This window comes from Megalops cyprinoides, chromosome 17 (genome assembly GCF_013368585.1).
Source record: "Megalops cyprinoides isolate fMegCyp1 chromosome 17, fMegCyp1.pri, whole genome shotgun sequence".
In the NCBI taxonomy this organism is placed as follows: Eukaryota; Metazoa; Chordata; class Actinopteri; order Elopiformes; family Megalopidae; genus Megalops; species Megalops cyprinoides.
The window spans coordinates 11273776-11299171 of NC_050599.1; the positions used below are offsets into that span (position 1 = coordinate 11273776).

At 46.9% G+C, this 25396-nt stretch overlaps 1 protein-coding gene across 5 annotated transcripts in view; it reads left to right on the forward strand.

The window, feature by feature from the left end:
* utrn (utrophin) overlaps window positions 1–25396 on the forward strand; it is a 181854-nt gene that overhangs the window by 56078 nt on the left and 100380 nt on the right. For 4 of the 5 annotated variants that reach the window (XM_036549529.1, XM_036549532.1, XM_036549531.1 and 1 more), the window contains 21 exons: window positions 389–559; window positions 1187–1366; window positions 2251–2379; window positions 2479–2649; window positions 3005–3181; window positions 3810–3947; window positions 4264–4392; window positions 5061–5237; window positions 6521–6693; window positions 9355–9505; window positions 10475–10650; window positions 11507–11642; window positions 12171–12320; window positions 12811–12972; window positions 13354–13455; window positions 14135–14246; window positions 14858–15072; window positions 15356–15473; window positions 15870–16075; window positions 16963–17117; window positions 18518–18707. In XM_036549529.1, the coding sequence (XP_036405422.1) occupies window positions 389–559; window positions 1187–1366; window positions 2251–2379; window positions 2479–2649; window positions 3005–3181; window positions 3810–3947; window positions 4264–4392; window positions 5061–5237; window positions 6521–6693; window positions 9355–9505; window positions 10475–10650; window positions 11507–11642; window positions 12171–12320; window positions 12811–12972; window positions 13354–13455; window positions 14135–14246; window positions 14858–15072; window positions 15356–15473; window positions 15870–16075; window positions 16963–17117; window positions 18518–18707 (3318 nt within the window). Of the gene's footprint in view, window positions 1–388; window positions 560–1186; window positions 1367–2250; window positions 2380–2478; window positions 2650–3004; window positions 3182–3809; window positions 3948–4263; window positions 4393–5060; window positions 5238–6520; window positions 6694–9354; window positions 9506–10474; window positions 10651–11506; window positions 11643–12170; window positions 12321–12810; window positions 12973–13353; window positions 13456–14134; window positions 14247–14857; window positions 15073–15355; window positions 15474–15869; window positions 16076–16962; window positions 17118–18517; window positions 18708–22225; window positions 22447–25396 lie in introns of those variants that run through there. The other variant, XM_036549534.1, reaches the window with a different exon arrangement.

Consider the following 25396-nt stretch of genomic DNA (forward strand, 5'->3'; position numbering starts at 1 on the left):
CTGTTGTACTCTTTCTCTTTTTTTCATACATTGTTGTATTTCAGCCATACACCGAGGGATATCAGTACGGTGGTAGCGACGGCAAGGTTCAGATTGCTCGATGAGTCTACGTTATCATGGCCCTCTTGGACTTTTTCATGTCATCCAATGCAATTACTATGTTTTGCATACATTAGGGGATAATATACCAGGAAAAAGACTTGATAACCCAGAACCAATGTATTTTTGAGAAATAAATATGTTATGTGTGAAAGATGGATATTATTTAGTAAGTATATAAGTCTGAAGTATATTCTTATGAAGAATTTTTGTGATTATTTCCGATTGCATCCAGTTGCATCTTACATTCATATTCCAGTAAATATTCCACACGGCTGTGCATTCCCAGGTGACCGAGGGGAAGCAGGACCTGGAGAAGGCGCTTGTGCTGTCCCAGAAACTGCAGAAGGAGAGTGGCTTTCTGCAGGAGTGGCTGTCCACCACAGAAGCCGTCCTCAACCAGAAGAACTCCTCAGGAGACATGCCAGCGGACATCGATGCCGAGATCGCCTGGGCGAACGTGAGTAAAGTCGCTCGTAAACGAAGAGGACGAAAAGAGAAGTAAAGCTGATGTGAAGCAGGATGAGGAGCCTTTGCATACACTGTCCTAATTGAGCTATGTCAGTGCTTCAGATGAATGATATTGAAGCGTTGGGCAGGAATCCTGTCCTTGACCAATGCTTGATCATGATTTTGTGTATTCATGTAGAGGTGTGTATGTGTGCATGCTTATTACATTGTTTTGGTTTATACGTTTATGTGTATGTCTGTATGGGTATCTGTGTGGATGTGCACATGTGTCTGTGTTTCTATCTATATGTGTATGTTTTTTAAGGATAGTGGTGATGTGTTTATTTGAGTGTGATTGCTTATTTATGCGTGTGCTTATGTAACATGGGTTTCTATGTGTATGTATCTTATATGCAAATATGCATGTGTTTCTATGTGTTGTGTCTGTATGTGAATTTTTTCCATGTGCATGTATGTGTGTGCATATGCATGTGTGTGTGCATGTGTGCATATATGTGTGTGTGCGTGTGTGTGTGTGTGTGCGTGTGAGCGCGCTCACACACGTATGCGTATTTACGCTTGTGTGCCTGTATATGCATGAGTACATACGCCCGTGCTCACGCCTCTCTCCCCCCAGGGCCTGCTGAAGGAGCTGGAGCGGAGGAAGGCGGACCTGACGCGGGTGACGGAGAGCAGCGCTGCCCTGCAGTGCCTGGTGGAGGGCAGCGACGTGGTGCTGGAGGAGCGGCTGTGTGTGCTGAACGCGGGCTGGGGGAGGGTGCGCACCTGGGCGGAGGACTGGCTCAGCACCGTGCTGGTGGGTCTCACGCACGCCAGAAGGCCCCGTCGCATCTGAATCTCAGCAGCATGTTTGTCTCTCTCTGCCACTCCCTCATTGAGGTCAAGCCTGTGATGATCTCGAGCTTAATCTTGAGCCCAGAGTAAACGCAGAATGTGGAAGCTGGAGTGAAAACGTTTGTATCGCGATGAGGAGAAGCAGGAAATCTAAATTCTGACATCCGAAAGAACAGTGCACGTTGTTACAATGTAATTAATTTACATTTACATTTGCATTTGTTCATTTGGCAGATGCTTTTATCCAAACTGACTTACAAGTGAAACAGAGTTAACACAACATATAAAGAGTCAACAATATTAAATGATCAACGCATGACCAATTCTTATCTTCGTATACAGAACTCTAAAGCATCTTTATTCCCATTCAGTGCCTCTATTTATATTAAGATTATTAGTGCTTTAACTTATGGCAGCAAAAGAGCTCGCAAGGAACAGTACATTTTCAGGAGAAGTTGACTGTGCTTTTATTTAGGTCTCTCAGTTAAAACATAAGTGCATACATCAGAAGGAGTTCTGCAGCTACAGTCATGAAAGTCTGCACTTTTATTTATGAAGATAAGACGAAAAAGACTCAAGCGTCTTGTCTGTCTCATCTTTGTATAAACAACATGTCAAATTCTGAGCTTTGAATGAATGTAGCTCCTGAAATTCTTTTTATCTACACACCTCATTTTTTAAAGTATTGTCTGTTCACCACCAATCTACTGGCACAGAAAAAATCAAACAAAATTAATATCATTTGATATTATAATTGTTGCAATTGTTAACTGCAGGAGCTGTCATCAGATAATATGAAGGCTGTGGTATTTTGGTTGTCACCGAGCTGTGCTTCTGATGTTGCAGAACCACCAGAACGAGGTGGAGATCTTCGACGAGAACCTGGCACACATCAGTACCTGGCTCTACCAGACGGAGATCCACCTGGATGAGACGGAGAAGCTGCCGGCCAATGAGAAGGAGGAGGTGGTGAAGGTAAGATGACTGTTTGTGAGTGAGATCTGCCGTTTTACCCTGTGTGTGAAGTGAAGCGTCAGCTGTGTGTGGTGACCGCCGTGTCCTCGCCGGTCCCAGACCCTGATGGCAGAGCTGGAGGAGATCAGCCTCAGGGTGGACAGCGTGAGGGACCAGGCCATCATCCTCATGACCAGCCGTGGCCCCGCCTGCAGGGAGGTGGTGGAGCCCAAGCTGGCCGACCTCAACCGCAACTTCGACAAGGTCTCCCAGCACATCAAAGCCGCCAAGGTGAGAGTGCCGCACTTCACAGACTGAGTCATTGACGGCTCACACTTTTGACAGATCAAAGTGCTTTTCTGTAAAGGTTAAAGCTATTTGGTTTGGCTGAAATCAGGGAATCGTTGGCAGTACACAACTGCTCCATCAGTTAGGTCGTTAGTGAAATGTTTATGGACACCCATTATCTTGTAATTAGGCTACATTAAGAAGAGAAAGAAGTTCACAGAGAAGTTTGACAGTTTTTTACTTTTTTAACTTCATTCCTGTGCGTGCATGTGCGAGTGAGTGTGGGCGTGTGTGTGTGTGTGTGTGTGTGTGGATCATTTGACAGTATTATCTCTACTGCCTTATATTTTATGCACAGATGTCCACAAGCCTGGAACCGGTGGATGTGGAGGTACAGGAGCTGCGGGAGTTACAGGCTCCAGTGACACTGAGCGCCAGTCAGCTGCTGGATTTTGAAGGAGAGTTGCTGGCCAGCCTCAATGCCCTGGACACTCAGCAGGACGACGCCCAGCTTCTGGTCCAGGATGATGAAAAGGTACAGGATCCAAAAGGCACCAGAAGGTTGCAGTTTCAGAGAGGCCAGCTCTTAGTAACAGTCTTCTGGTTGCTTCCAGAGCTCATCTTATTCTTTATGTTTTGTGACACAAGGCTAGCATCTATCAGCACCCTTTTTCTTGAATGGACAGTAGTTTAATAACACTGCTATGTTTCAGTCCTGTGATAACTTGTGTTGGTAATTTCCATGAAATACCCAGGTCTTCGCTCAGATGAAAAGAAGACTGCACATCTTCGGAAGCTTGTCTCTGACTGTCATCCACAGGCACTCTGTCATGTTAGCAGCAAATATTCCTACTCGCCCTGTAGAGATCACCTACAGTTTTTTTTTTTTCCATTTCCTCCAAAGTGCTAGATTGTGCCACGTCAATGGCCATTGTGCATCCGACCTTCAGCTAGCTAGTTCTTAACAAAGCGCCAAAAGGACAAAGCCTTCCAAGAGAACAGTTAGACGCTTATCAGGCTGAAAGTCAGATCCTAACATTACCACAGCTTTATAAACAAACGAAGGTCACGTAGAACCCGCAGTGTAAAGGCTCCTTCTGCGAGCGGCGTCTCTGCACTTCGAAAGGAACGTTTCCAATAGGCGTTTTCGGGTTCCTCCGCAGATGGATGAGGAGAAAGCGAGGGTGGAGGAGGTGCTGCAGAGGGGGGAGCAGGTGCTCCTGCAGCTCCCGGACGACTCCCGGAGAGAGGAGCTGCGCATAAAACTGCTCCGGCTGCAGACGCAGTATGCTGCGCTGAGGGTGAGAATGCCCCGCGGTGCTCTGACACTGCCCACACCGTTCTGTACTCCTCAGAGATAAGTGTATACTTCAGACTGAACCTGCCTGGCAGTGACTTCTATTGCTTCTTTCACCTGTGATGCCTGAATCAGGCTTTTAAAAGTGATACAATGGTCAAACTGTTGTAATGCAATGCATATCTGTTCTGCACCTACATTGAGACGTTGTTTAGCCTACATGAAGTCACCTTGATGGAGTGGTAAAGCAGTTTGTGGTAGAACAGGGCAGATCATTTATGGAAGTTTTGGATGTGGGGTAATGCTATCACTTCTCATAGGAGGCAAGTGGTATCCGAATGCAGCAGGCTGTGGAAGTCTCCCAGGAAGTGCCCTCCTACAGCTGGGCAGAGCAGAGAGAGGAGCAGACCTCAGGGCTGCTGGGAGCTGTAGTAGAGCAGACCGGGAACGTGAGTACACACACAGACTCCCCTTTGGCCAGAAGACTTTGTTTCCCAGCACATAGCATAGCAAGTGAGGTGGTGTGAACTCTGTTCAGTGGGCAGAACTGTCATGCTACTGTCTGCCATTGGTTTTGACTGATCAGAATCTGTCAAAATGCCTTTCTAATGACAGCTAACTTACTAAATGGGTCAGGTATGTGAGTGATTGAAAGGATATGGCAGATGCACACATTTGTCAGTTTACACTCATTCATAACTAGCAGGCAGCCTTTAATTTCACTCCTACAGGAAAGAGACCTGTGCTGTCAAGTCTTCCCACTCCATGACCTTGGCTATGGTTTAAAGCTACAATGTTTGCATTGTGCCCGATTTAACTGAAACATTCTCTGTTATATGCATAAGAGTCAGTCATATCCGTGCATGGGTGGCTCAGAGGGTCATTGCTTATCTCCATTTCTTTGGCCTGAAAGGACTTAATGTAAATGTGCACCTCCTGGGTAGGATTCAGGCCTATCCACAGGGCATTGCCAATAATCCCACCTGGTGCCAAGAATCAGTAGAATGGGTGCCATTTTTTATGGAATTGGCTAGGGATTGAAGTGTACAGCCTGCCTTGGACCCAGGTTAGCGGTGGGCCTGTGGGCTGGGAGTAACGTAGCTTTTTCCCCCTGTAGCAGGAGGACAGTCAGACCACAGAGGAGGACAAGGCCCCATCCCTCATGCCTTCAGACTACCTTCTCGAGATCAACAAGGTACTGCTGGCCATGGCTGACAACGAGCTGCTCCTGAACTCCACAGAGCTGAGCAGTGGCCTGTACGAGGACTTCTCCAGCCAGGAAGATGCCCTCAAGGTGAGAGAGAGAGAGAGAGGCTGGCAAAAATATTGCCTCCTAGTCTGCCAGATGTTTTACTTCTGCCACCACTCGGGGGAGGAGTTATGCTTTTATTGTGGCATTTCTGTCTTTCTGTTTTGTATGATTTTTCTTTGAAGAGGACTACTGAAAAGCCTGTGGATGGACTTTGATAAACTTCTGCAGGAACTTTTGCGAAAGTATTTTCTATTGAACATGGAAGAGATGAGATTTTCAGGCTGCCAAAACTATACAGATATGATTGTGTGCACTCTTCTGAGTGCCCATCTAGTCATAACCAGGTTTTACCCTGTCATATCAATGTCCTGTTGCTATGATCATCATGTGAATTTTTTGACTGAAAGTGGGCTTCTACATATTTTATAGTGTTTGTGAAAGAAAATGCCTCAATAAATTAGTGCAGGTTTTAAAGAAACTGATTTAAAGAAACATTTTTTATTTTGGATGCTCTTACTGCTTTGGCTTATGCCATATTCAGTTGTCTTCTATTGATCTGCAGTGAAATGGAAACTCCATTCTGAGCAGATCATCTAGAGCCCTGCGATGTCAGAGTGGGGTTAACTGAAAGATGAAAAAATGGATCTGGGGGGTTTCTTAAGGATAAAACTCCTTTGATGAAGAGAAACTTTAATTGGAAAAGTATCATTTGGCTCTGGAACTTTTAATCAGCATGTTCTGATGGTTCTGTGAGATGCCAGTGCGGGTTCATTATTCTGTCTATCTTTGATTGTTCCCCCCACCCCCATGCTCCTCTGTGAACCGAGCCAACCGATGTCACAGTGCCTCCTCTGTCTGTTCGCTCTCCGGCGCCCGGAAACGCTCCCCGGGTCAATCGGAGAGCCGTCCGTAGAGTGGGCTGTTGGGGGGGGGGGAGAGGAGGGGAGTCTCTCAGACAGGCTGAGTGGTTTTCAGCCCGAACGAGATAATGTCTGAGTGGTGGCAGAGCGCCGGCACCATGTTCATTTAAGGGGAAATTGAGTTGAGTGTTGGAGGCCGGATGGGGGTGTCACTTTCCCACCTCTTCAGAAGATGGACGGTCAAGGAATGTGAGGTGGAGAGATTAGTTGCCAGGCAACTCCAGAGTGAAGCCGATAGGCTCCATTAGTTAGAGGAACTATATGTGATGGGCCTAGATTCCCTTTTCCATCTGTAAATACGTCCCGCCTGTCAGTGACAGGGTATTCATGCCTTAACGTGTAAGGGGATTGGGCTCTGGATTTCCTGACACGCTGGCCATTTATAACTTGTTTTGTTCGCCTCAGAATATAAAGGACAGCCTGGAGAAGCTGGGGGACCAAGTGGCCGCCATACACGAGAAGCAGCCTGATGCCATCCAGGAAGCATCCCGGGCTGAGGTGGCCCAGATTGGGGATGCGTTGACCCAGCTGAACGCAGAATGGGACCGGGTCAACCGGATGTACAACGACCGCAAAGGGTGAGTCCTGACACCATTACTTCTGCAGCGGATGTCTGCCGTCCTTCATACAGTCTCCATGGTTGACTTTTTTTTGAATGATTTAGTGCTGTTTTTCCTCATTCAGAGTTCTGTTCCTGCATCTTCACTCTGGTTCAATAGAATAGCAACGGAAGTCAGAGGAGGCATGAGCCTTATTATGTTTGTAGTGCTCTTAGACCTTGAATTAGACTTCCCTTGGCCTACTTCTTTTTTTCTAAACAGGTTTTGAGTTTAAAGACTCTGGCCACTTTAAGAGCCGATCCCTGCAATAAGGTGTTTTTACAGCATTTTTTTATTATTTGTTTCTTAGCATATTCCTGTTGCATTGGAGTTGACATTTATCTGCAGGTCACTGGAGAATTCCGTTATATTCTCGGACTGACCTTTCCGGGTGTTTGTGTGGAGTGGCAGTATGTATCTCTCTGAGTGGCACTGACCTATAACTGGATGGGAGGGAATGTTTTGCAATTCTAACTCACCTCGTCTCGTAGTAATCCCAAAGCACAGTTTTGACACAGTGGGAAGCCGAGAAATGTCGAGAAAGAAATGCAACACTTTGAATAAAAGAATGAATGCACGGTCAAAGTGAACAGAGGTCTAGATGAAAAATGCTGCAAAAAACAGCAAATTTCATGGCCTTTTCACAAAAATATAATGGGGGGAAAAAGAGCAGTACTTGGTTTCTGCACTGGTTTTTATGTAAGAGTGGCATGTGTGTTCTGTACGTACGATCATTACAAAAACCATGATCAGGTTGAGATATGCTGCAGGCATGCTGATGTAGCTTTCAGAGATGGGTGATATAAAATTTGCTGAGTAATTGTGCCCTTTTTCTTAAATGAAGAAATCAGTGCTTATCGCAACAGACAAAAAGGGTTTTGGCTCCTTATCAGTACTTCATGTGGTAGTTAAATGTTTCATTTTGCAGTAGTACTTCATCATTTTCCACAATTTTTGAGTTTTATTCAAACCCCATTACTGGGAAAATTAAGTCAAGAATCTCTGTCTGTCTTGTATTCTATTCCAATAGCAGAGTACACAATCAACAGTTTAAGAAATTTTCTCTTGGTAGTAAATGCTTTGATTAGTAGGCTACACTATCAACAGAGTGTACAAAACACTTCTGATAAAATCTGATCAATAGTGAGATCACTGCTGTAGTGCACTGAGTAGGAATTAAATGGCTAATTGAGGTAATTGAGTTACCCTAATTAAATGATTGTGTACGGTGTGACTTGTTTGGGGGGCTGCATTGGCACCTTGACCCAGGAGGAATGAATGGCAGGCTTCAGAACCAAGAGCCAGAAAGGGCAGTACTTACAGAAGCTAAAAGGAGAGAATGTCCCTAAATGAATGCCTGCAGTCCCTGAAGATGAAATTCAGACACATTTGATGCTATGGTTTTCTGTTGCTACATATTGCTGCTTTCTTTAGCTTAACAAGGATGCTAAGTATAGTGAATATCCCTTAAGAAGCTCCTACATTCCCTCCAGATGGCAGTCGCACGCATTTTCAAAACAAATCATATGTTTTCCTCTGTCTCTGAGGCTGGCTAAGGCCCTTAGATAGATGGGATGAAAAAAGCACTTTTGAAAAGTAATTAAATTACCAGCACAAAAATGTTATGTAGGTTGTTTCTTCCTTTTTAGTGAGTATTTCTTCAGATAGGCGCTAGGGCTCAGTGCTAGGGCTTTAAGGACAAGATAAAACAGTAAATGTGAAATGGAAAAATGTTTTAAATTTGATTTGAATTTCTAAATTTGCTCTTCTTCAAAGTTTAGCTTCAAAAATGCCTTTTTATTTTACTTTATTTACTGTATTTCAGCATTGCAAGTCTTTTGAATTAAAATGTGAGTTGAATGTGTGGGAAGTGACCTTGTGCTGACTCCCATATAACATCAAACAGAACTTCAAAAAATGAATTTAAAAATCAACAGTCACTGTGCTAGAAATTATGTCTAATGAAAGCATGTTCAATTTAGAGGAACTGACTCCCAAAGATCTCTGATGGACTGATGGTCTTAAAGAAAAAAATGGGCCAAAGCAGCTGGGTAGCATTGCTGCAAATTATGCATTTAAGCAAAGAGTGGGATTGAGTTTGTACCGAGTTTGATCCTCCTCAGTAATATTATTATACATGCTGTGTGGAATGTATTACATGCTGCCAGCCTACTTGCCCTAGTGTTAATGAGTTCTTATAAAGGGTAAAATTAGAATCATTATAATTATACTAATAGAAGGCATATAGTATGAAATGAATTTTATTCATACAGGCCTGTACATACAGTATATGCCTCTGCATAGTCAGAGTGCATTGATCCTTTTAATCCAGTTTCTTTGGACTTTTGTAACAAATAGAAGTTTCTAATGGGCTGATTACATCAGTTTCACTGACACTTACATGGCATTTGAGATCAGCACCAGACAGTGTTGTGTCAGTTTACTGGTAGAGATACCATCCCATGTTGGAATACAGCTGCCCATAGCACAGAGTGAGACTGTTTCTATTTACCCCTTGTAATCACCAGTAAGTTATTCTGGAAACCACAGCAACATGGCCTGCTTATTATAAGCTGCAGCATTGTTAAGCGGGAGCAGTGGAGCGCACTGTAACAGGTCAGGGGATCCTCCTTTCCACAGGTGCTTTGACAAGGCTGTGGAGGAGTGGCGGCAGTTCCACTGTGACCTCAGCGACCTGGGCCAGTGGGTGAGTGAGACGGAGCAGGTGCTGGCTGATGGGAGGGGGCCGGACGGCACCGTAGACCTGGAGAAGGTCAAGGAGCACCAGGAGGTGAGAGCGAGTCGCGTGCTGTTCTCTTCAGTGGCCGCACACTTCCTTTCAACCTTCCTATCAGCTGGTCACTGATGGGATATACAGAGATGGACAGTAATGGAGGTGTTTATTTTGTGGAAGGGGCAGCTGATATGTCATCCACTTCTAACTGTAGTTGAGCATTTTGAAGGTAAATTTTAGTGTGTACAAGACCATACCAGAGATCAGGTCGCTCCAGTGTGCGATTTTTTGAATTGAAATCAAATTCAGCTGCAAATGAAAGTGGATAAAGTCTTTAATTGATGCGGCTTGCGTATTTAGGAGAAATACTTTGGCTGTAAAGATGGCTTTCACTCTGAACAAAGTCATTGGCATTAACATGGATGCCATTATTTCAGTAACAATTGGAAAGTACTATGGTAAGTTTTTTGTTTCCTTTGAAAATTCACTGTATTGAAAGCAAAACTTCTTCGTTCATGGACATGCCTATTCAAATTCCAAACCTTCTCAAACTTGGAGGAGATTCATAATTGTACTTGAAGATGTGAAGGGAACGGTTCATATTTTTCATTGTTATGAAACCATGTCCCTTGAGCCTTTTTTTATTATTTTCAGATATTTTAATTTAACGCATCGCATAATGCCATTAAAGTAATACCATCACACTGTTGTGGAACTGCGAAATAAGTCTTTATTGTTCATAATAAAAACAGCCATTATCTGAGACCACTGAGCAGTTAATGTGTTTCCTGAATTCCAGATTAAGTGAGTTAAAGTAGTTATAGGTTTTTGCCATTAATTGCCCTCAGCTGGGGAAGGGAACAATTGAAGTTAGAGTAGAAGTGTTAAGCTCACACTCGCCGCTCTGGGAATGTTGTTAGCCTGGTCTGACACTGTTGCTCATTCAACTTGAATGGATATACTTGTAATGAGTAGCCGGACCAGAGTTGCCCAGCATGTCAGGAACTGACAGAAGTGTATCTGCAGGAGCTGGAGGAGGGCCTGCTCAGCCACCAGCCAATCCTGACCGCGCTCAACCAGACAGGGGAGGGCATCATCAGGCAGCTCTCCGCCCCTGGCAGCAGCCTCCTGGAGGAGAAGCTGGAGGGCCTCAACCAGCGCTGGAGGGACATCCAGCGCGAGGTCCGGGATCGCCAGCGCAGGTATCCATGGCAACATCCCTGTAGCCGTTACCACCAGTCAGAAGGAAGCGCTCGTCTGGAATCTTGGAAAACTGTCACAGCTAAAAATCTGTTGATTGGGGTACTAACAGATTTAATATTGCTTAGATCCCTCTTGGCTGTAGTCACAGCTATAGACACCTTCAGAGGTTTGGAGGCGCTTAGTTTTCTCTTTATTTGGGTTAATCTGCAGTGGAGATTGAACCAGAGACTCACAACAAGACATAGGCCTATAGCTCTGTGAGCTCATCCTAAGGCCCCTGGGGACTCATGCAGGTTTTCTTTAAGGAGGGGGCCTTTATCGTGTTCACAGATGTACCTGAACTCTGCTACACTAGTATGCCCTGATTCCTTTCAAATAGGACTTACAGATTAGTACGTATGGTTACTGCAGTGATGTCATGATAATCGTAGATACAGATCAGTTTTCAGTTAACAGATCAGGCCGACCTTGTTCCCTTAAAGGATGAAATAAGAAAACAGCATAAAGTGTGCCTCCGGCACCAGGCACCGAAAATCTAAATATAGAGATAAAAAAATGTAACACGTGTAGTGATTTAAATCTATTTCGGGTTGGCTTATCGCCCGAAGACAAAAATACCAGCTTCCAGCACCCATGTCCAGATTCTAGGCCCTCAGCAGCATTTATCTGATTACCTCTTAGCTGTGCCGTTACAGTGATTATGAGGATGCTTTTTGGAGTGCCTGAGCGTGCAGGAGTGAGAAGAATCCATTACTGGGAAAGTGTCCCTTTTGTGTAGCTTCCATATCTGGGTTTCCAGCCTGTCACTGGGAACGGCTTCTCACAGCTCCTCCTGTCCCCTGTGCTTGTCACCAGCTTGGCGGGGGGTGACCCCGTGGTGTCGGACCTGGTGAGGCGGCTGGACGAGCTGGCTCTGTGGCTGGAGCAGGCCGAGTGCGCTGTGGGGTCCCTGCCCGTCACCGCCACAGACAAGAACCTGAAGGAGCTGAAGGCAAGAGCCGCCGCCTGCCGCCTGCCGCTGCCGGCCCCCCGATTGCATCTATTCCATTACCCTCTCTCGCGGTCCCGCCTCGATTTATCGCTCGCATCCCGGGAGCCCGATCTGATAACCGCACAGCTGCCCCACAGAGATAAGGCTCCTCCTCTCCGCCAGCCCCCCCACAGAACAGCCCTGCATCTCTCGCGTCACAATAAGTTACACTCATTGCTTAAAGCGCAGATTTTTACCCACGAGATGAGAATCTACTGTACACTGTACACTCAGTAGGCGAACATCTCCAGTAGTGTACTGTGTCATGACCCACCAGTAGAAATTCAGCCTCCTCACTATGTCCTTCGATAGGGAGCACTGCTTTGCTGGCCCATGGAGAGGTGAGAAGACACCTATCTTGTTTAAGAATCACTGCCTAAAAACTCTCTCATTGTTTACCCCTCATATACATACACACACACACACACACACACACACACACACACACACACACACACACACACACACACACACACACTCTCACTCTAGGCCTTGGCAGAGGAAATGGACGCACAGAATGAACGGTTAAGCTGGCTGAACAAGAACGGTCCACACATCCTGGCCAGCAAGACTGTGAGCCTGCAGGAGAGAGAACGGCACATGGGCAGATTGAGAGCCATCAATATGAACTGGAGCAATGTAAGGAGCGTGCATCCACACGCACACACACACACACACACACACAAACAATCATGTATGCATATAGACATACTTGCACATGAATGCATACACACATATATACATGTGAGCATGCATATACATGTGTAACAGTAAATGCACAGAAATACACATACTCTCACACAAACGCACACAAAAACACACATATTGTATACCTGTGATACCAACAGAAGAAAATCCTTTATGTGAGAGAAGCAGAAAAAAAATTCCTGATTGTGTTTTGTGGTCAGTGAATCTCCAGTTTTAGAGCGTATCCAGTCCAGAGAGCATGTCAGTGTGGATGTGTGGTGTACTCACACTGTGGTCATTCAGTTTGCACTGAGCGTCAGTGGCCTGGAAATGCCTCGCAGTGTGCTGATAGAAATGTCATGTTCAGATGTGGTGTAGTGAGACAGGTTGATCCCGGTGCCGGTGCTCCGCTGTGACGCCTCGTCCCTGTCCTTCCCTGCAGGTGACCAAGGAGCTGCTAGACAAGGTGGGCGAGGCAGAGGCCAGCCTGCAGAGCCACACTCAGTTCCAGGACAAGATGAACAGGCTGACCGACTGGGTGCTCGTCACACACCAGACTCTGAATATGAGGGGGCCGGTGGCACTGTCTCCATCCGAGTACCAGGTACTCCCTTCCTTCCACCCAGGGACTTATGCCATATCTGATTCTAATCTCTAGCTGTGTGTTGCTGGTGTTTATCACTTCTCTGATGATGGTACAATAATTTTAACAGGCCTTGGCGTGAACATTATACATAAGTTTAAAAGTCCATTTCTGTGTATTTTTCAGATATTTTGCAGTTCATGCCTGCCTGAATTGAGATGTTTAGACAGCCAACGGTGTATGCTAATTGCTAACAGTGTCCAAATGCATTTATCCTTTCTCAGCATTTACCTCAGCTGTTTGGGCTTCATGGTAACGTAGGCTAGGGGCAGTGGTGTGGGAATGCTGCCAGACTGTCCCTCTGTGTGTATTTGAGCTATGTGCCTGTCTTTCACTGTGCAGATTCTGGAGACCTCTTTGAAGGAACACAAGAGAGAGCTGGAGGAGCTCCTCTCTCGGTCCATCGAGCTCCAGAAACGGCAGCAGCTGCTCCCGCAAGAGAAGGTGTGTTCAGTGCGGTCCTTCTCAACTGGATGCAATGACACTGGGGCTCTTGAGTAAAATGGCACATTTTTTTTCCACTTTCCTACCTAACTGTTCATCTTAGAACGCAACAAAATGCCTGCAAAACAAGAAGCAATTAAAGGGAAATAATTTTTCGCTAGTTTCACAGTTGACAGTTTCACAAAAATGAACTAAATTAAATATGCAATCAAATGTATCTTTTTTTCCCCAAGCCTCAATAGCCAAAGTAGAGATGTATGTGAGTCCAAAATGCTCACCGATGCAACTGAATTAACTTGACGTTGGAAATACTGTTTTACAGTTATCACCAAGGCACAGAAAGTAATGCTTATACTTTGTCTCCTCTCTGACTATTGACTTTGATAAAGAAATAGGTGAAAATTGCTTTTCTTTGTGATGTCCCTAATTAGGTCAAGCAAAACCCCCTGTTGTTTTTTTTTTTTTTTTTCTTTTTGACATTGAATATCAGGTTCATGGTCTCATCTCAGTTTAGTCTGTCTCAGTGCCAGCCTTGGCGAGATGTGTTTTCTCCTTCCCCTGCCAGCACGGCAAGGGTCCTGTCACCTGCTAGTACCCAGCATGCCCTGCGCCGCAGGCCGGCAAAGGGCAGTGTATGACCCCGTGTTAAACGCGTGCCCCCTCTTGTCTCCACCTGCAGAGTAAGGTGGAGCAGCTGGCCCTGGACTGGAAGGCGCTGGACATGACCGTCAAGGAGCTGCAGCAGCCCGTGCCCAGCTGGACGCAGCAGGTCGCCCAGCAACCGCTCTCAGGTACTGCGCAGACCCCTCTCTGCACTCTGATTGGCCGAGGGAAAATGAGTAGGGGGGGCAGCAGTGTGGAGCAGCAGTCGGAGAAGGGATCTCGCAGAGACAGCAGGTCTGAATCTTGGGAAGTGCACCGCTGGTATACCCTTGCGCAGGGTACTTCACCTGAGTGCTTTTCTGTTAGCATCCAGACATATGAGTAGGTAAAATGTGAAAATAATGCAAGTTATGTTGCCCAGTAAAGTGCCATCCCCTCAGCAAATCAGTAATGTAGTGTCGTGCAACTTCTGCAGTAATTGAAAAATCTGGATAAAAAGCATTATCAGCCGCACTTTTCTGTTGTATTTATTTTCTTTTGTTTTATTTATTCTCTTCAGCCTGTTGATATGTGAAGTATTAGAGAAAATAACAGAAAAGAGAAAGCTAGTGCCATGGATAATATATTACAGTTCAGATTTACTCATGCAGTGGTTTGTTGTTCTAGTATATATCAGCTGATGTGTTACACTGAGTGAATTCCAGTCATACCTGTCAAGGGGAATGGAAAGCCCTGTACCCATTGACCCGTTAAAACTCTCCTCCTGTCCCCCTTTCGGTGCTCGCTGTGTCTGTGACAGTCTCGGTGCCCTCGGCGGTCCAGATGGCCAGCCTGATGAGTGGGGACCTGCGGCACCAGGCGCCCCGCAGCCCGGAGCTGGTGGCCCCCATGGACCTGAACGAGACGGCCACCGAGCTCGGCGACTGGCTGCTGCTTATCGACCAAATGCTCAAGTCCAACATCGTGACCGTGGGTGACGTGGACGAAATCCGCACCACCATTGGCCGCCTACAGGTAAAGCACGTCTGTATCCAGGGGGGCATGGAGGGGTTTCTACATCTAAAATCGTTTGTACAAACTTTATCATACAAACTTGGCTGCAAGAGCGTAGAAGGTTATCATTCAGGTTCCTTTGTGCGTCTATGAGATATTAACTTCTTGTGGACATTCTGGTCACATTGGACTGTAAGACAGGTCTACTGTTGCTGTGGCAGAAGATGGTATGCTTTCCTACTGTTGGTTATGTGACATTTTGTACCTGTAGAGCGTATTTCACACACAAAGGTGATTTGGGCAGGTGACAAAAAATGACCTGGAGCAGAGACACTCCCAGCTGGAGGACATCTTCACACTCGCCCAGAACATCAAGAATAAGACGTCCAACCTGGATGTGCGCACGTCCATCACAGAGAAACGTAAGCGCGGACTATAGATGGAAGCTTTGATTGTGTCAGTGCTGCACAAGTTCATAGTAGCCAGTTACACCAAATATGCCATTTACCATTTAAAGTTTACTGGGCTGGGAGAGAGAGGTAGAGAGACATGGGAGACAGGATTGCATCATAATAACATTAAGAGGTTCATGTTGCAGTATATGTTTGGGTAGTCCTCAGAATAGCACGCTGATTGCTGGCATGAAAACAGTTGAGAAACAATGGTAGAATGTATGTAACAGTTGGTCACAGATAGGTGGTCATTTGAGACATATTGTAATTTACTACGGTGTGATTGCGCATGTACATTACCTGCCTGCTACAAACCACAACCATTTAACACGCGACTGTGTCTGCATGCTCTGCCCCTCTCCCCAGTGGAGAAGGTGCGCTGCCAGTGGGACAACACCCAGCACGGTGTGGAGGCCCGGCTGCTGCAGCTCGATCACATGATCGGCCACAGCAACCAGTGGGAGGAGCAGAGGAGGGAGGTGAACGCTCTGATTGGTCAGAATGAAGTGCGCCTGCACAACCTGCTGCAGCTGTCCAGGGAGCCGGTGACCAAACAGCTGAGTGACAACAAGGTGAGACAAGAGAGGAGTTAAGGGAGGGATAACAGTATGCCCACAATGTCTCCTTCCATCATATTTACATTATAGAAACAATATATTTGCTTCCAATATTGACTGATACATTTTAATATTCCAATCAGCTTCACAACTTATGTACAGTAGCAGTCTTTAGATCAAAATGATTTCAGTGCATGTTTCCCATAATCTTATTCAGGTGTGTCTAAATGTTTTGCTGGGACTGTATGTTTTAGTTTAAATAGAAATTTTTAAAATATATTTCAGACCAAGAGGTACTGAATGCCAGATTTGGCTTGTGGGCCATAGTTTTGTCACCCTTTATTTAGATAAAATGACATTCTGCTGCTCTAATGTGGGGGAAGCCTGTGTTAGAAACGGCTCCACCCTGGGAAATATTACACTGTTATCTGCTGATAGGAGAACATGGGCTTCGCATTTGCATGTCACTTTGATCGGTTTTGTTAACGATGAATCATAAAGCGAGCCCTTACAAGCAGATAATCATGTGTGATATTTCCCAGGGGCTAATTACAAATCCTTGTGATGTCCAATGATTGAGCTGAAGACTATAACCTTAGTGAACAGCAGAGGGCGTCTGAGTCTAACTGACAGCTCTGGGCTGCAACTTGAACCCCAGTGGTGTTTGGTTCTGTAATGAAAGCCTTAGTGACTTTGAAGCTCAGAGTCAAAATATTTCTCATGCCGTGAGGACTTTAGACACTGTTAAGAATCGCAGAAATCTTAATGTGATAATGATAAACTTTTGTGTTTTTTTTTTTCTCCTAAAAAGGCTGAATGAATTTCAGGGATGTGTTAGCATTGCTTTTGTAAGTGGCTACAGGAAGTCAGTGAGAAAATGTAATAATAAGTGTACTTTCCAGGTGTTTTTGCAAGATCTGAGCAAAGGCCAGGTGGTGGTGGCCTCTTTCAACGAACTTTCCAACAAGCTCCTGCAGGAGTATTCCACCGACGACACCCGGAGGCTGAAGGAGGTCACCGACAAGCACAACATGGCCTGGAATGCCATCAACAACCGGTATGCCCTTCCTCTGCTCCTGACGGCCACACTCCAAATAAACAGCCCGCGTCTTTTTTATTCCAGGCAGGTCGTTCTCTCAGCAGAGAGCCGCTTGACCCTGTTATCACCTCAAATCAAGAAGACAGAGCAGTTTTCCCACTCGCATCCTCCCTCCCTCCTGTAAAAGAACCAGGAGCGTGCTGTCTCCCGGCTGCGCTGGCGCTGCTTAAACCACCACAGCATGCGCCCTGCTTCCTGAATCCGAATGCAATTTCATCTTGGAGGACAGGCAAGCAGTCGGCTCTCCGCTGCACAGCCAGAGCACGGAAATCTTGAGGTCCCAATCACAGGGCTGGAACTGATAACCGATTAAAAAAAAAAAACACCCAACAGCCCGGATCTCTCCACCCTCAGGGCCCTCCTGTGCTCTGAACAGAGCCGCGACCTGTGCTTCACGCACGGCCTTGAGGGCGTCTGAGCTGCGCGCCTCACACCGTGTCACTCCTCATCGCTGTCATATGCTGGGGCTCTGAGTCACACACACACACACACACACACACACCACCCACTGCCTGACACTGGCATTATAACACACGTAAGAGCGGACCTGCCTCCCCCTCACATCCGCCTGCGTTGCGCCATGCACGGCTAATATTAGAACGGAGAGAAAAGAGAGCGATGAGAAGGCAGGTCAAAAACCGCAGGGCTAGTGCCATCGGGATGGCTGTAAGTCCACTCAGGAGCTAAGTGTTCCGTATGAGACGGGGCAGGAGTGCTGGGAGCGGGGATAGGGAAGGCGGGATTGTCTGCTCCTCTCTAATGGAGCGCGGCAGAGGCAGCTGGAGAGCTGCGGGGCCCGGGCGCGGCTCGGTATAACATGCAGTGGGATGGAGAGGGGTGGAGCGCGAGGCAGGCTGGGTCAGCGGGAAGAATCCCCCCCCCCCCCACTTCCCACCCCCCAGGGCTGCGTGCGTTGAACGCTCCATTGTTGGCACAGGCGTCTCGGACACTCCTGTTAATTAGAAAGGAAGGCTGAACCGTGTGTGAATATGTGAAAACATAAAATGGAAATATTTTCAATAAGGAGAAGAGATTGCTCTCACTTTCTACTTACATGTATGAAAAAAATGTCTATGTTAAATATTTCAGAGCTCGTATATTTGTAACTGTAGGTTTTGAAGTGACTGAGAGAAAGTAACATTGTATAAGGTGCCACAGAGCCTCACCTGGGTATTCAGTCCAGGGTCTTAACCAGTACTCCGCATACTTAACCGGAGCACTTCAACAGTATATCCATAGTTGCACATAACATCACATCACATTACAACATGTACAGTTGTACAATCTATAGTTCTGTAGTGCAGTCACAGTCCTACAGTGACCAGCAGAATAGCAGACTGCTTTCTCCTGCCCCTCAGGGCGATTGACAGGCAGGCCTCTCTGGATGCGGAGCTGAAGGCACTGCAGGCCTCTCTCAGGGAGCTGGAGGGCTTCCTCAAATGGCTGCAGGAGGCTGAGACCACCGTCAACGTTCTGGCCGACGCCTCCCAGAGGGAGGAGCTCTCCCAGGACTCTGCCCGCATCAAAGAGCTGAGAGGCCAGCTTGAGGTAAGCCCCGCCTCCCGACAGCTGTGATGGACAAGTACTGTGCATGCACTGGAAGAACCACTGTTTAGAGGTCATGCGACATATGACCCCTGCCACTGTACTGTACAAATAAAATATAAAAATGTGACTGCTTGCATGCTTCATAGAGCTATATTGTTAGGCTCCCTAAATACTCTCAGAATACACTGGACATGACATGAAGGCATTTTAACATACCGAGTGGTTTGTGCAAACCAAACTGGATTTTGTCTGGATGGCCACAGGCTTGTGTTCACTGTGCTGGTGTTAGTGACGGAGCAGAGTCCAGCCCATGGCTGGACAGCAAGGCTGCAGCACCTTGTATTGGATTTAAAAACTGTCTGGGATTTATTCTTGCTCTCTGAGATTAATCAGTCCTGCTCTTTGTCCAACAGTGTGTGTAATTGTGAACAATCCCGTTTTGCTGTTGAGATATGACTCTTGTTTAAATTTGACAATGCTCTCTTGTGTACAGTAGATGAAAAGGATTCGAGGGGCTTTGTGTGATTTGGCTCCATGTTTTATTTGCCTTCGTGCTGCGATTCCCGGCCTCTCGGCTGACTAAGGTTTTTGTTGAAAAAGAGCTATTTTGTAAAGTAAATGGATTCCTATTGACATTCCCTCACTGAGAGATGGGGAGGTGATTGTGCTTGAGATAAGACTCCTACCTTTGTCTCAATGAAGTGCTGATGATTGAAAATGGAATATAGATACGACACAATGGCTGTTTTGTGCTTTTCATCCTTCCCTGGTTTCGGTTATGAGCTTTTTATCAGAAGCTGGCATTTATACTTCTGCTCCTCTTGGATCTCAGGCCAGTAGCTTTCTTCTCCACTTAAGCTATTAAGCAGTTTTTTGAGCCAAACATTGTCCTGATGGAAAGATCGGAGCAGTTCCCCCCATCTCTAAGGGCATAACTCACTGAAAGAGTTGGAAGCCCTGCTGAACTGTAGCCTCCAGAAGACCAGAATTTCAAACCCCTGATCTAAAGACAGCCTGAATCTGAGGTCCAGCAGAATGCAGCTCCGTGCAGTGACAGGTTTACACTGAGACAGAGCTTTGTAGTGATCCTCGTTTATAGAAATATATTCCATTTTCTGCCTGTCCAGTTTCATCAGTCTGCGTGTGTCTGTCTGCCGCAGACAGGAGGTGCCCTGTCTGCCTCAGGAGACATCAGCTCCTGGTCAAGCTGACAAACTCAACCCTGCTGTCATTCTGGAATAATCCTTTCTCATTTAAAGAGCCCTTTTGCGGGGGAATACGGTCTGTGAAATCACAAAATTAGACAGAAGAGTGCCGCCTATTGTGAGTGCGGGCTGACGTCGCTCTGAGTTTGCCAAAGGAACTGATTAACACAGCACAGAGCCCGGGGAGCCAATCACCCGCAGCGATGATGTGGGTGGGGTGGAGCTAGGGTGTTCAGTTGCTTTTTATTCTTTCTTTCCATTTGAATATATGCAGGCAGCTAGTGTGGGGGTGTCGTCTTCTTTGCTAAATTGAAAGGCAGTTGTTTTGTTTTGTTTTTGGAGGGAAGCTGAATGAGTCTTCTGCTTGGGACCAATTTTCAGGGTTGTGACATTCACTGGTACGGTGCTTTCCGAAAGCTGTAAAACCATTAGCCAGCTACATGTTTTTTTCTTTTTTTTAGCATGAGGTGATTTATTATCTGCACTTAGAGCTGAAGGAAAAATGAAGTAATGAAAGAGATTGGGGGAGGGGCAACTTCTCCCATGAACTTTCTCTGATTTATGTTGTAATATCAGCTGGTGGGGGGAAAGTCACTGCCACTTGTTTTAAGAAGACTGAACACAAGACAGGATCTGTGAGTGTCAGTGCTCGTCACTCGGGGTCGGTTATGTTAACAGGGGCTTCGTTGTGGTGTTGTTTGTCAAATGCCGGAACTTTTTTTTGGTAACATTTCACCTCAGTGGTCTGTGCTGGTTCTCCATGTCCAGCAGCAGCATCCCCATCTTCATGAGAGCACTGCAGTGGAGCTCACAGGTCACCCACCCAGCGCGTCTCAATGCCAGATTCACATTCGAGGGTCGTAGATAATCCTGACAGAAAACAAGGATCTCAGACAAGGCCCCACTGACCTTTAGCATGTCGCGTGGTGTTTGTGTGTAAGACACTGTGTAATTGTACAGGTGCGTGCATGTGTGTTTTTGTGTGAGGTCAGTAATTTCAGGAATAAAGAGGCTTAGAAACAGAGGACATAAACAGCCTAAATGAACCTTTGCTTTAAAGCTGCAGCAGTCTAACAAGGTCACCAAATGTTTATGTAATGTAATCTGAGTGTTATGTTTGCACCTAGCAGTCATACAGTATGTAAATGCTTTTAGTTTCTTCCACTTTCCACACGCCACTCCATCATTTTCAGCTTGTAACCGGTTCCCAAATGTCCATCGCAAGTAACAACGGGAGCAAACTGCATCAATTATTTATTCATCCATAATAAGATCAATCCTCATGAACTGCATAATGAAGCTTGCATTATTCAGAGCATAGGTTATGAAGCCTGGGTTTGCATCCTTTGTTAAAGCAATAAGACCTGACAGGCAAACAGCATCCGTATGTGCAGAAATATGTCTCTGAGCTGTGAGAGTAGAGCTCTGTTATTCCGTAGTCCTACGTCATGGGGCTAATGAAATAGAATAATCCCCTCGCTATGAGGGATTGTTGTCTCCACAAGCCGCTAATGCAGAATAGTCAGGCGCCGTCACGTTTCTGTGTGTACAGTCAGAGCAGGGAGAGCGGACGACTACACTCTCTCGTCCTGTGCCTTTCTCTTTCCTTCTCTCACTCTCTCTCCTCTGGCAGACTCTCCCTCTCTCTCTCTGTCTCCCTCTCTCTCTCTCTCTCTCTCTCTCTCTCTCTCCCTCCTCTCTGGAATTGTAGCAGGCGCTCTCCTCACTGTGCGATTGTGTCAGAAGATCAGTGCATCCAGGATCGAGGCGGAGAGACTCTTGCTTGCACACCGTGAGCGCTCGCTCTCTCTCTCTCTCTCTCTCTCTCTCTCTGCCCGGCTCTTTATCTCTCTCTCTCACTCTATCTCATCTGCTCCAGCTGGAGAAATGTCACCTGGTTTTTTTGGCTGAAGGAGCAGCTGTCAGGGCACTGGGCTCTGGTGTCGCGTCAGTGCCCCTGTCCCCCAGGGACCGGTCCTTTTTGTCTCAGCTGCCTTGCGGCTTTTTGTCCTCTGCTCCCGGCTTTTCCCAGCTCTCTGGCTCTCCCCTCAAGTCGCGGGAGCAGCGGTGCACCTCGCGGCTTCGTAACTTCAGCGCCCCGCGCCCCGTCCGGCGGTCTGAGAGCCTGTGACTCCGCTCAGGACGGCGGCAGCTCCTCGCCCTCCCTGCGGTGACCTCTGACCCCGGCTGTGGCGGGGCTGCGTGCGGCGTCCGCTTCTCACCCTCTCCGTCTGAGGGCTTTTGCGAGCAAGTGTCTGAGAGTGTGTGTGTAACAGGAGTGGGGGGGGGAGCGGTGGAGAGGGGGGGGGGGCGGACAGGAGCATGCTCAGACAGGCGAGGGACTCGTCACGCAGGAGACACGAGGATACGAGCGCCGCTCTCGGTTTACGATGCAAATTCTGAGGAACCTCCAGAAGTCGGGCAAACTTAAGATGATGGCTGTGGTGAGGACCTCCCTCCAGAAAGTGGTGGTCTTCTTACACCGGCTGCAGAGAATGGCCATCTCTTCCCCCCGCTACCAGAAGCTGTGTAAGGTGAGTGCCTCTGGGGACAGCTCAGAACCTTTGTCTGTTCGGTCAGCAAGCTTTTTTTTTTTTTCTCATTTCTCTTCAATCATCAAGCCTCACTCTTCATTCTCGCACTGTGCGTTGTGTCAGCAAGTTGGCTGTCTCTGAGGATGAGATTATTTCTCCAAAATGTATGAGTATTTATTTCATATTTCTTATTGGTTTATCACTGCTGTTTATGGTTTTAATTTATCGAGCAGTTTTGTTGTGACAAATTAAAGCTGTCAAGTGTTTTTGAGCTTCTTGTTTCATGAGTGTGCTGTCCTGTGGTGTTCACCTCATGTCAGTTTCAGTCAGTAGCCACAGATTAAGTGAAACAGCAAGTGGGAGCAATTAATCGGAAATAATCCTCTGAAATTGTTAGTTGTCAGTTTTTCCCCCCACATGCTGTGGTGATCTGAAACTTCTGAATATATAGTGAATTTTCATTTCAAGTGTTGACTCTGTTCAGATGAGCAGTTTGCTGTATTTTTATTCTTAGTCATACTGCACATATTGTGTTAGTTAACTATGTTTTATACTCATGACTTTCTGTCACGGTGTTGAAAAGTGTTGCAACACGTAAGTGGTGCCTGTAAGTTTGGGAGCAGATGGTTTTGTGTCAGAGTCTCGCATAAGCAGAGCCCCGCTCCGTCTGTGGAGGAGGTGGCCGCAGCGTTGCCAGGCTGAGTGAGAGATGTGTCTCGCCTGGCAGACAGAGGGGTTACGGAGAGGTGACGGCATGCACAGCTGCCACGGTGTCCTGGAGCAGTCCGCAGCTCGCTTAATCCCTCGAGCTGACAAGTCCTCACCTCGTCCAATCAGAGTCTGTCGTCCGGACGCGGGTCTGCGTTTGACCCTTACCGGAGTCCGTACCTGCGGACTTGCAGGTTGGGGATGGCGGGACGAGGTGTTCGGGATTGATTGACACCTGTGCTTTGTCTTCTCCTCAGTCATTCAGCCCCCCCTCACCCTCCCTGCCAGTGTCACTCATTCGTTTGTTTACCTCGCCCTTCTCGTGTCTGGGCAACTCCCTCACTCCTTGGGCATTTAACCCCCCCTAGCAGTTTGATTATTCTTTGCTGGTTGAGTCCCCCTGGGAAGCTCTCCCTGCCCACTGAGGCAGAACATTGCCCGCTAATGCTGATGGATGCCGTGCTCTCGTAGCCTTACCTGCTGCCAGCTCTGTCGGAGATACTTTGGCAGGCATGTGTCCCGTGTGGGTTTAATCGGTATTATTTTAACTGAACCACTGGGGGTAAGCCTGCATGAGGTGGGGGCGGGGGGCAGCCCCCTCTGGTGGCCGTGTTCAGCAAGCGCGCTGCCTTACCCCGCTGGGAATTCAGTGGAGCGTTACGCACTCACTAACCTGCCAGCATGCCGGTGACCGCGGACCTGCAGTTAACATTCCTATCGTGCAGCCAGAGCGCCGGTAGCGCTGATGAGAGGGAGAAGCCTACAGAGACCCAGGGCTACGAATGACTCCCAAATAATAATTTTCTCTGCTCTGAATTCTCCACCTGTGTTGTCGTGCAGGCTTGCATGAGGTCTGTGTGGGAACGTAGCCTAAACTAATCCTATTTTCACTTCTCTGTGAATGGAGATACGCAGGAGTTGCCTTCACACTAATTTGTAACAGAGTTGTGGAGCTACTTGCGGTGTTATAATAGTAGTGGCTCTAATTATATGTGCCACATCTTATGCGCAGGGAGCCGGGGTGCATTATCTCTTACTGTGCTGTATTTTTACAGCTGGGATTAAACGGCAACTGTGCAAAGAGAGATTGAACTCATTAATTATAGATGGTTGCACAGAATACGGCGGTGAAAAGGTACTTCCAACAAAGATGACTTTGTGTGTCTTTCAGTTAATTAATCCGATTTTTGAGAGGTTCGTTCCTTTTCTTCCCCGATGTTCGGCCGTTTTTTTTTACATTTCTCTCCAGGTCACGCTTTGTTGCAAAATCCCTCTGTTGTAGCTTCGCAGTCGAAGGTGGTGTTGAAAATGTCTCAGAAATTGACATCCACGGTTGTTTTCCCAGCAGGCAGTGGGGAAAGTACAGGCTGCAGTAGCTGTCGTTACACCATAACACGAGCCATCGGGGCTTGGTGCCCTGGTCGCGGTGCCCCGTTAATGTCGCCACACCCAGCTGACGCCTGCTTCCATGGAGAAGGAAAGGTGACAGGATGCGCCGGCTGAGGGGAGACTTTTGAGAGGAGCGCCAGCGTATCCTCTGCAGTGTTTAATGAGACCGGACCAGATAGAAAGTCACTGACGGGAGTTTGCATCTCTAACAGGCCCTCCTGCAAGGCGCTGAAGGGCACTGGGGGGCTCTGGGGACCTGTTGCAGTACGCCACCTCATTGAAAACGAACAGGAGCAGCCCCCCCCCCCCCCTCAACGTTATCTAACGAAATCTAACGTTAGCCTTGCTTCTTTACCTGGGGAATAACGCATTTCTGTAGAGCACGTCAGTATTTCTTTAAGGAAGGTTCTTTCCTGGCTACGTACACTGTGAATGACTCAGTGACCCGGGTTCTGGAGCATCCCGCAGCTGTTGCATCCTTGCATTTCCTGCGGGGCCCAATTTGCTAAATTCGCAGTCTTATTGTTCACAATCTCTGCCTGGCCATCACTAACAGTAATGTGCACCCTGTTCCGCCTAGCACCGCGTCGTCTCGGAGGCTTACTAATAGGAAAGTGGAAAGCACGTCCAAGAATTCATAACGGAGGTCATTAAAAGTCGGGATATAGTTTAGTGATTTATGCTTCCAGCCGACAGATATATCCGCCGGATATTCAGGTTGGCTCAGGGTTTTTTTTTAAACTCTTCGTCTCTGCTTATTCTCTCTAATTGCGGGTCCCCTTTTATATACTTACATTTTCAGTATTGGAGAATACATTACAGAGGTATTGAGTAGCTTGAGCAATAACCACAA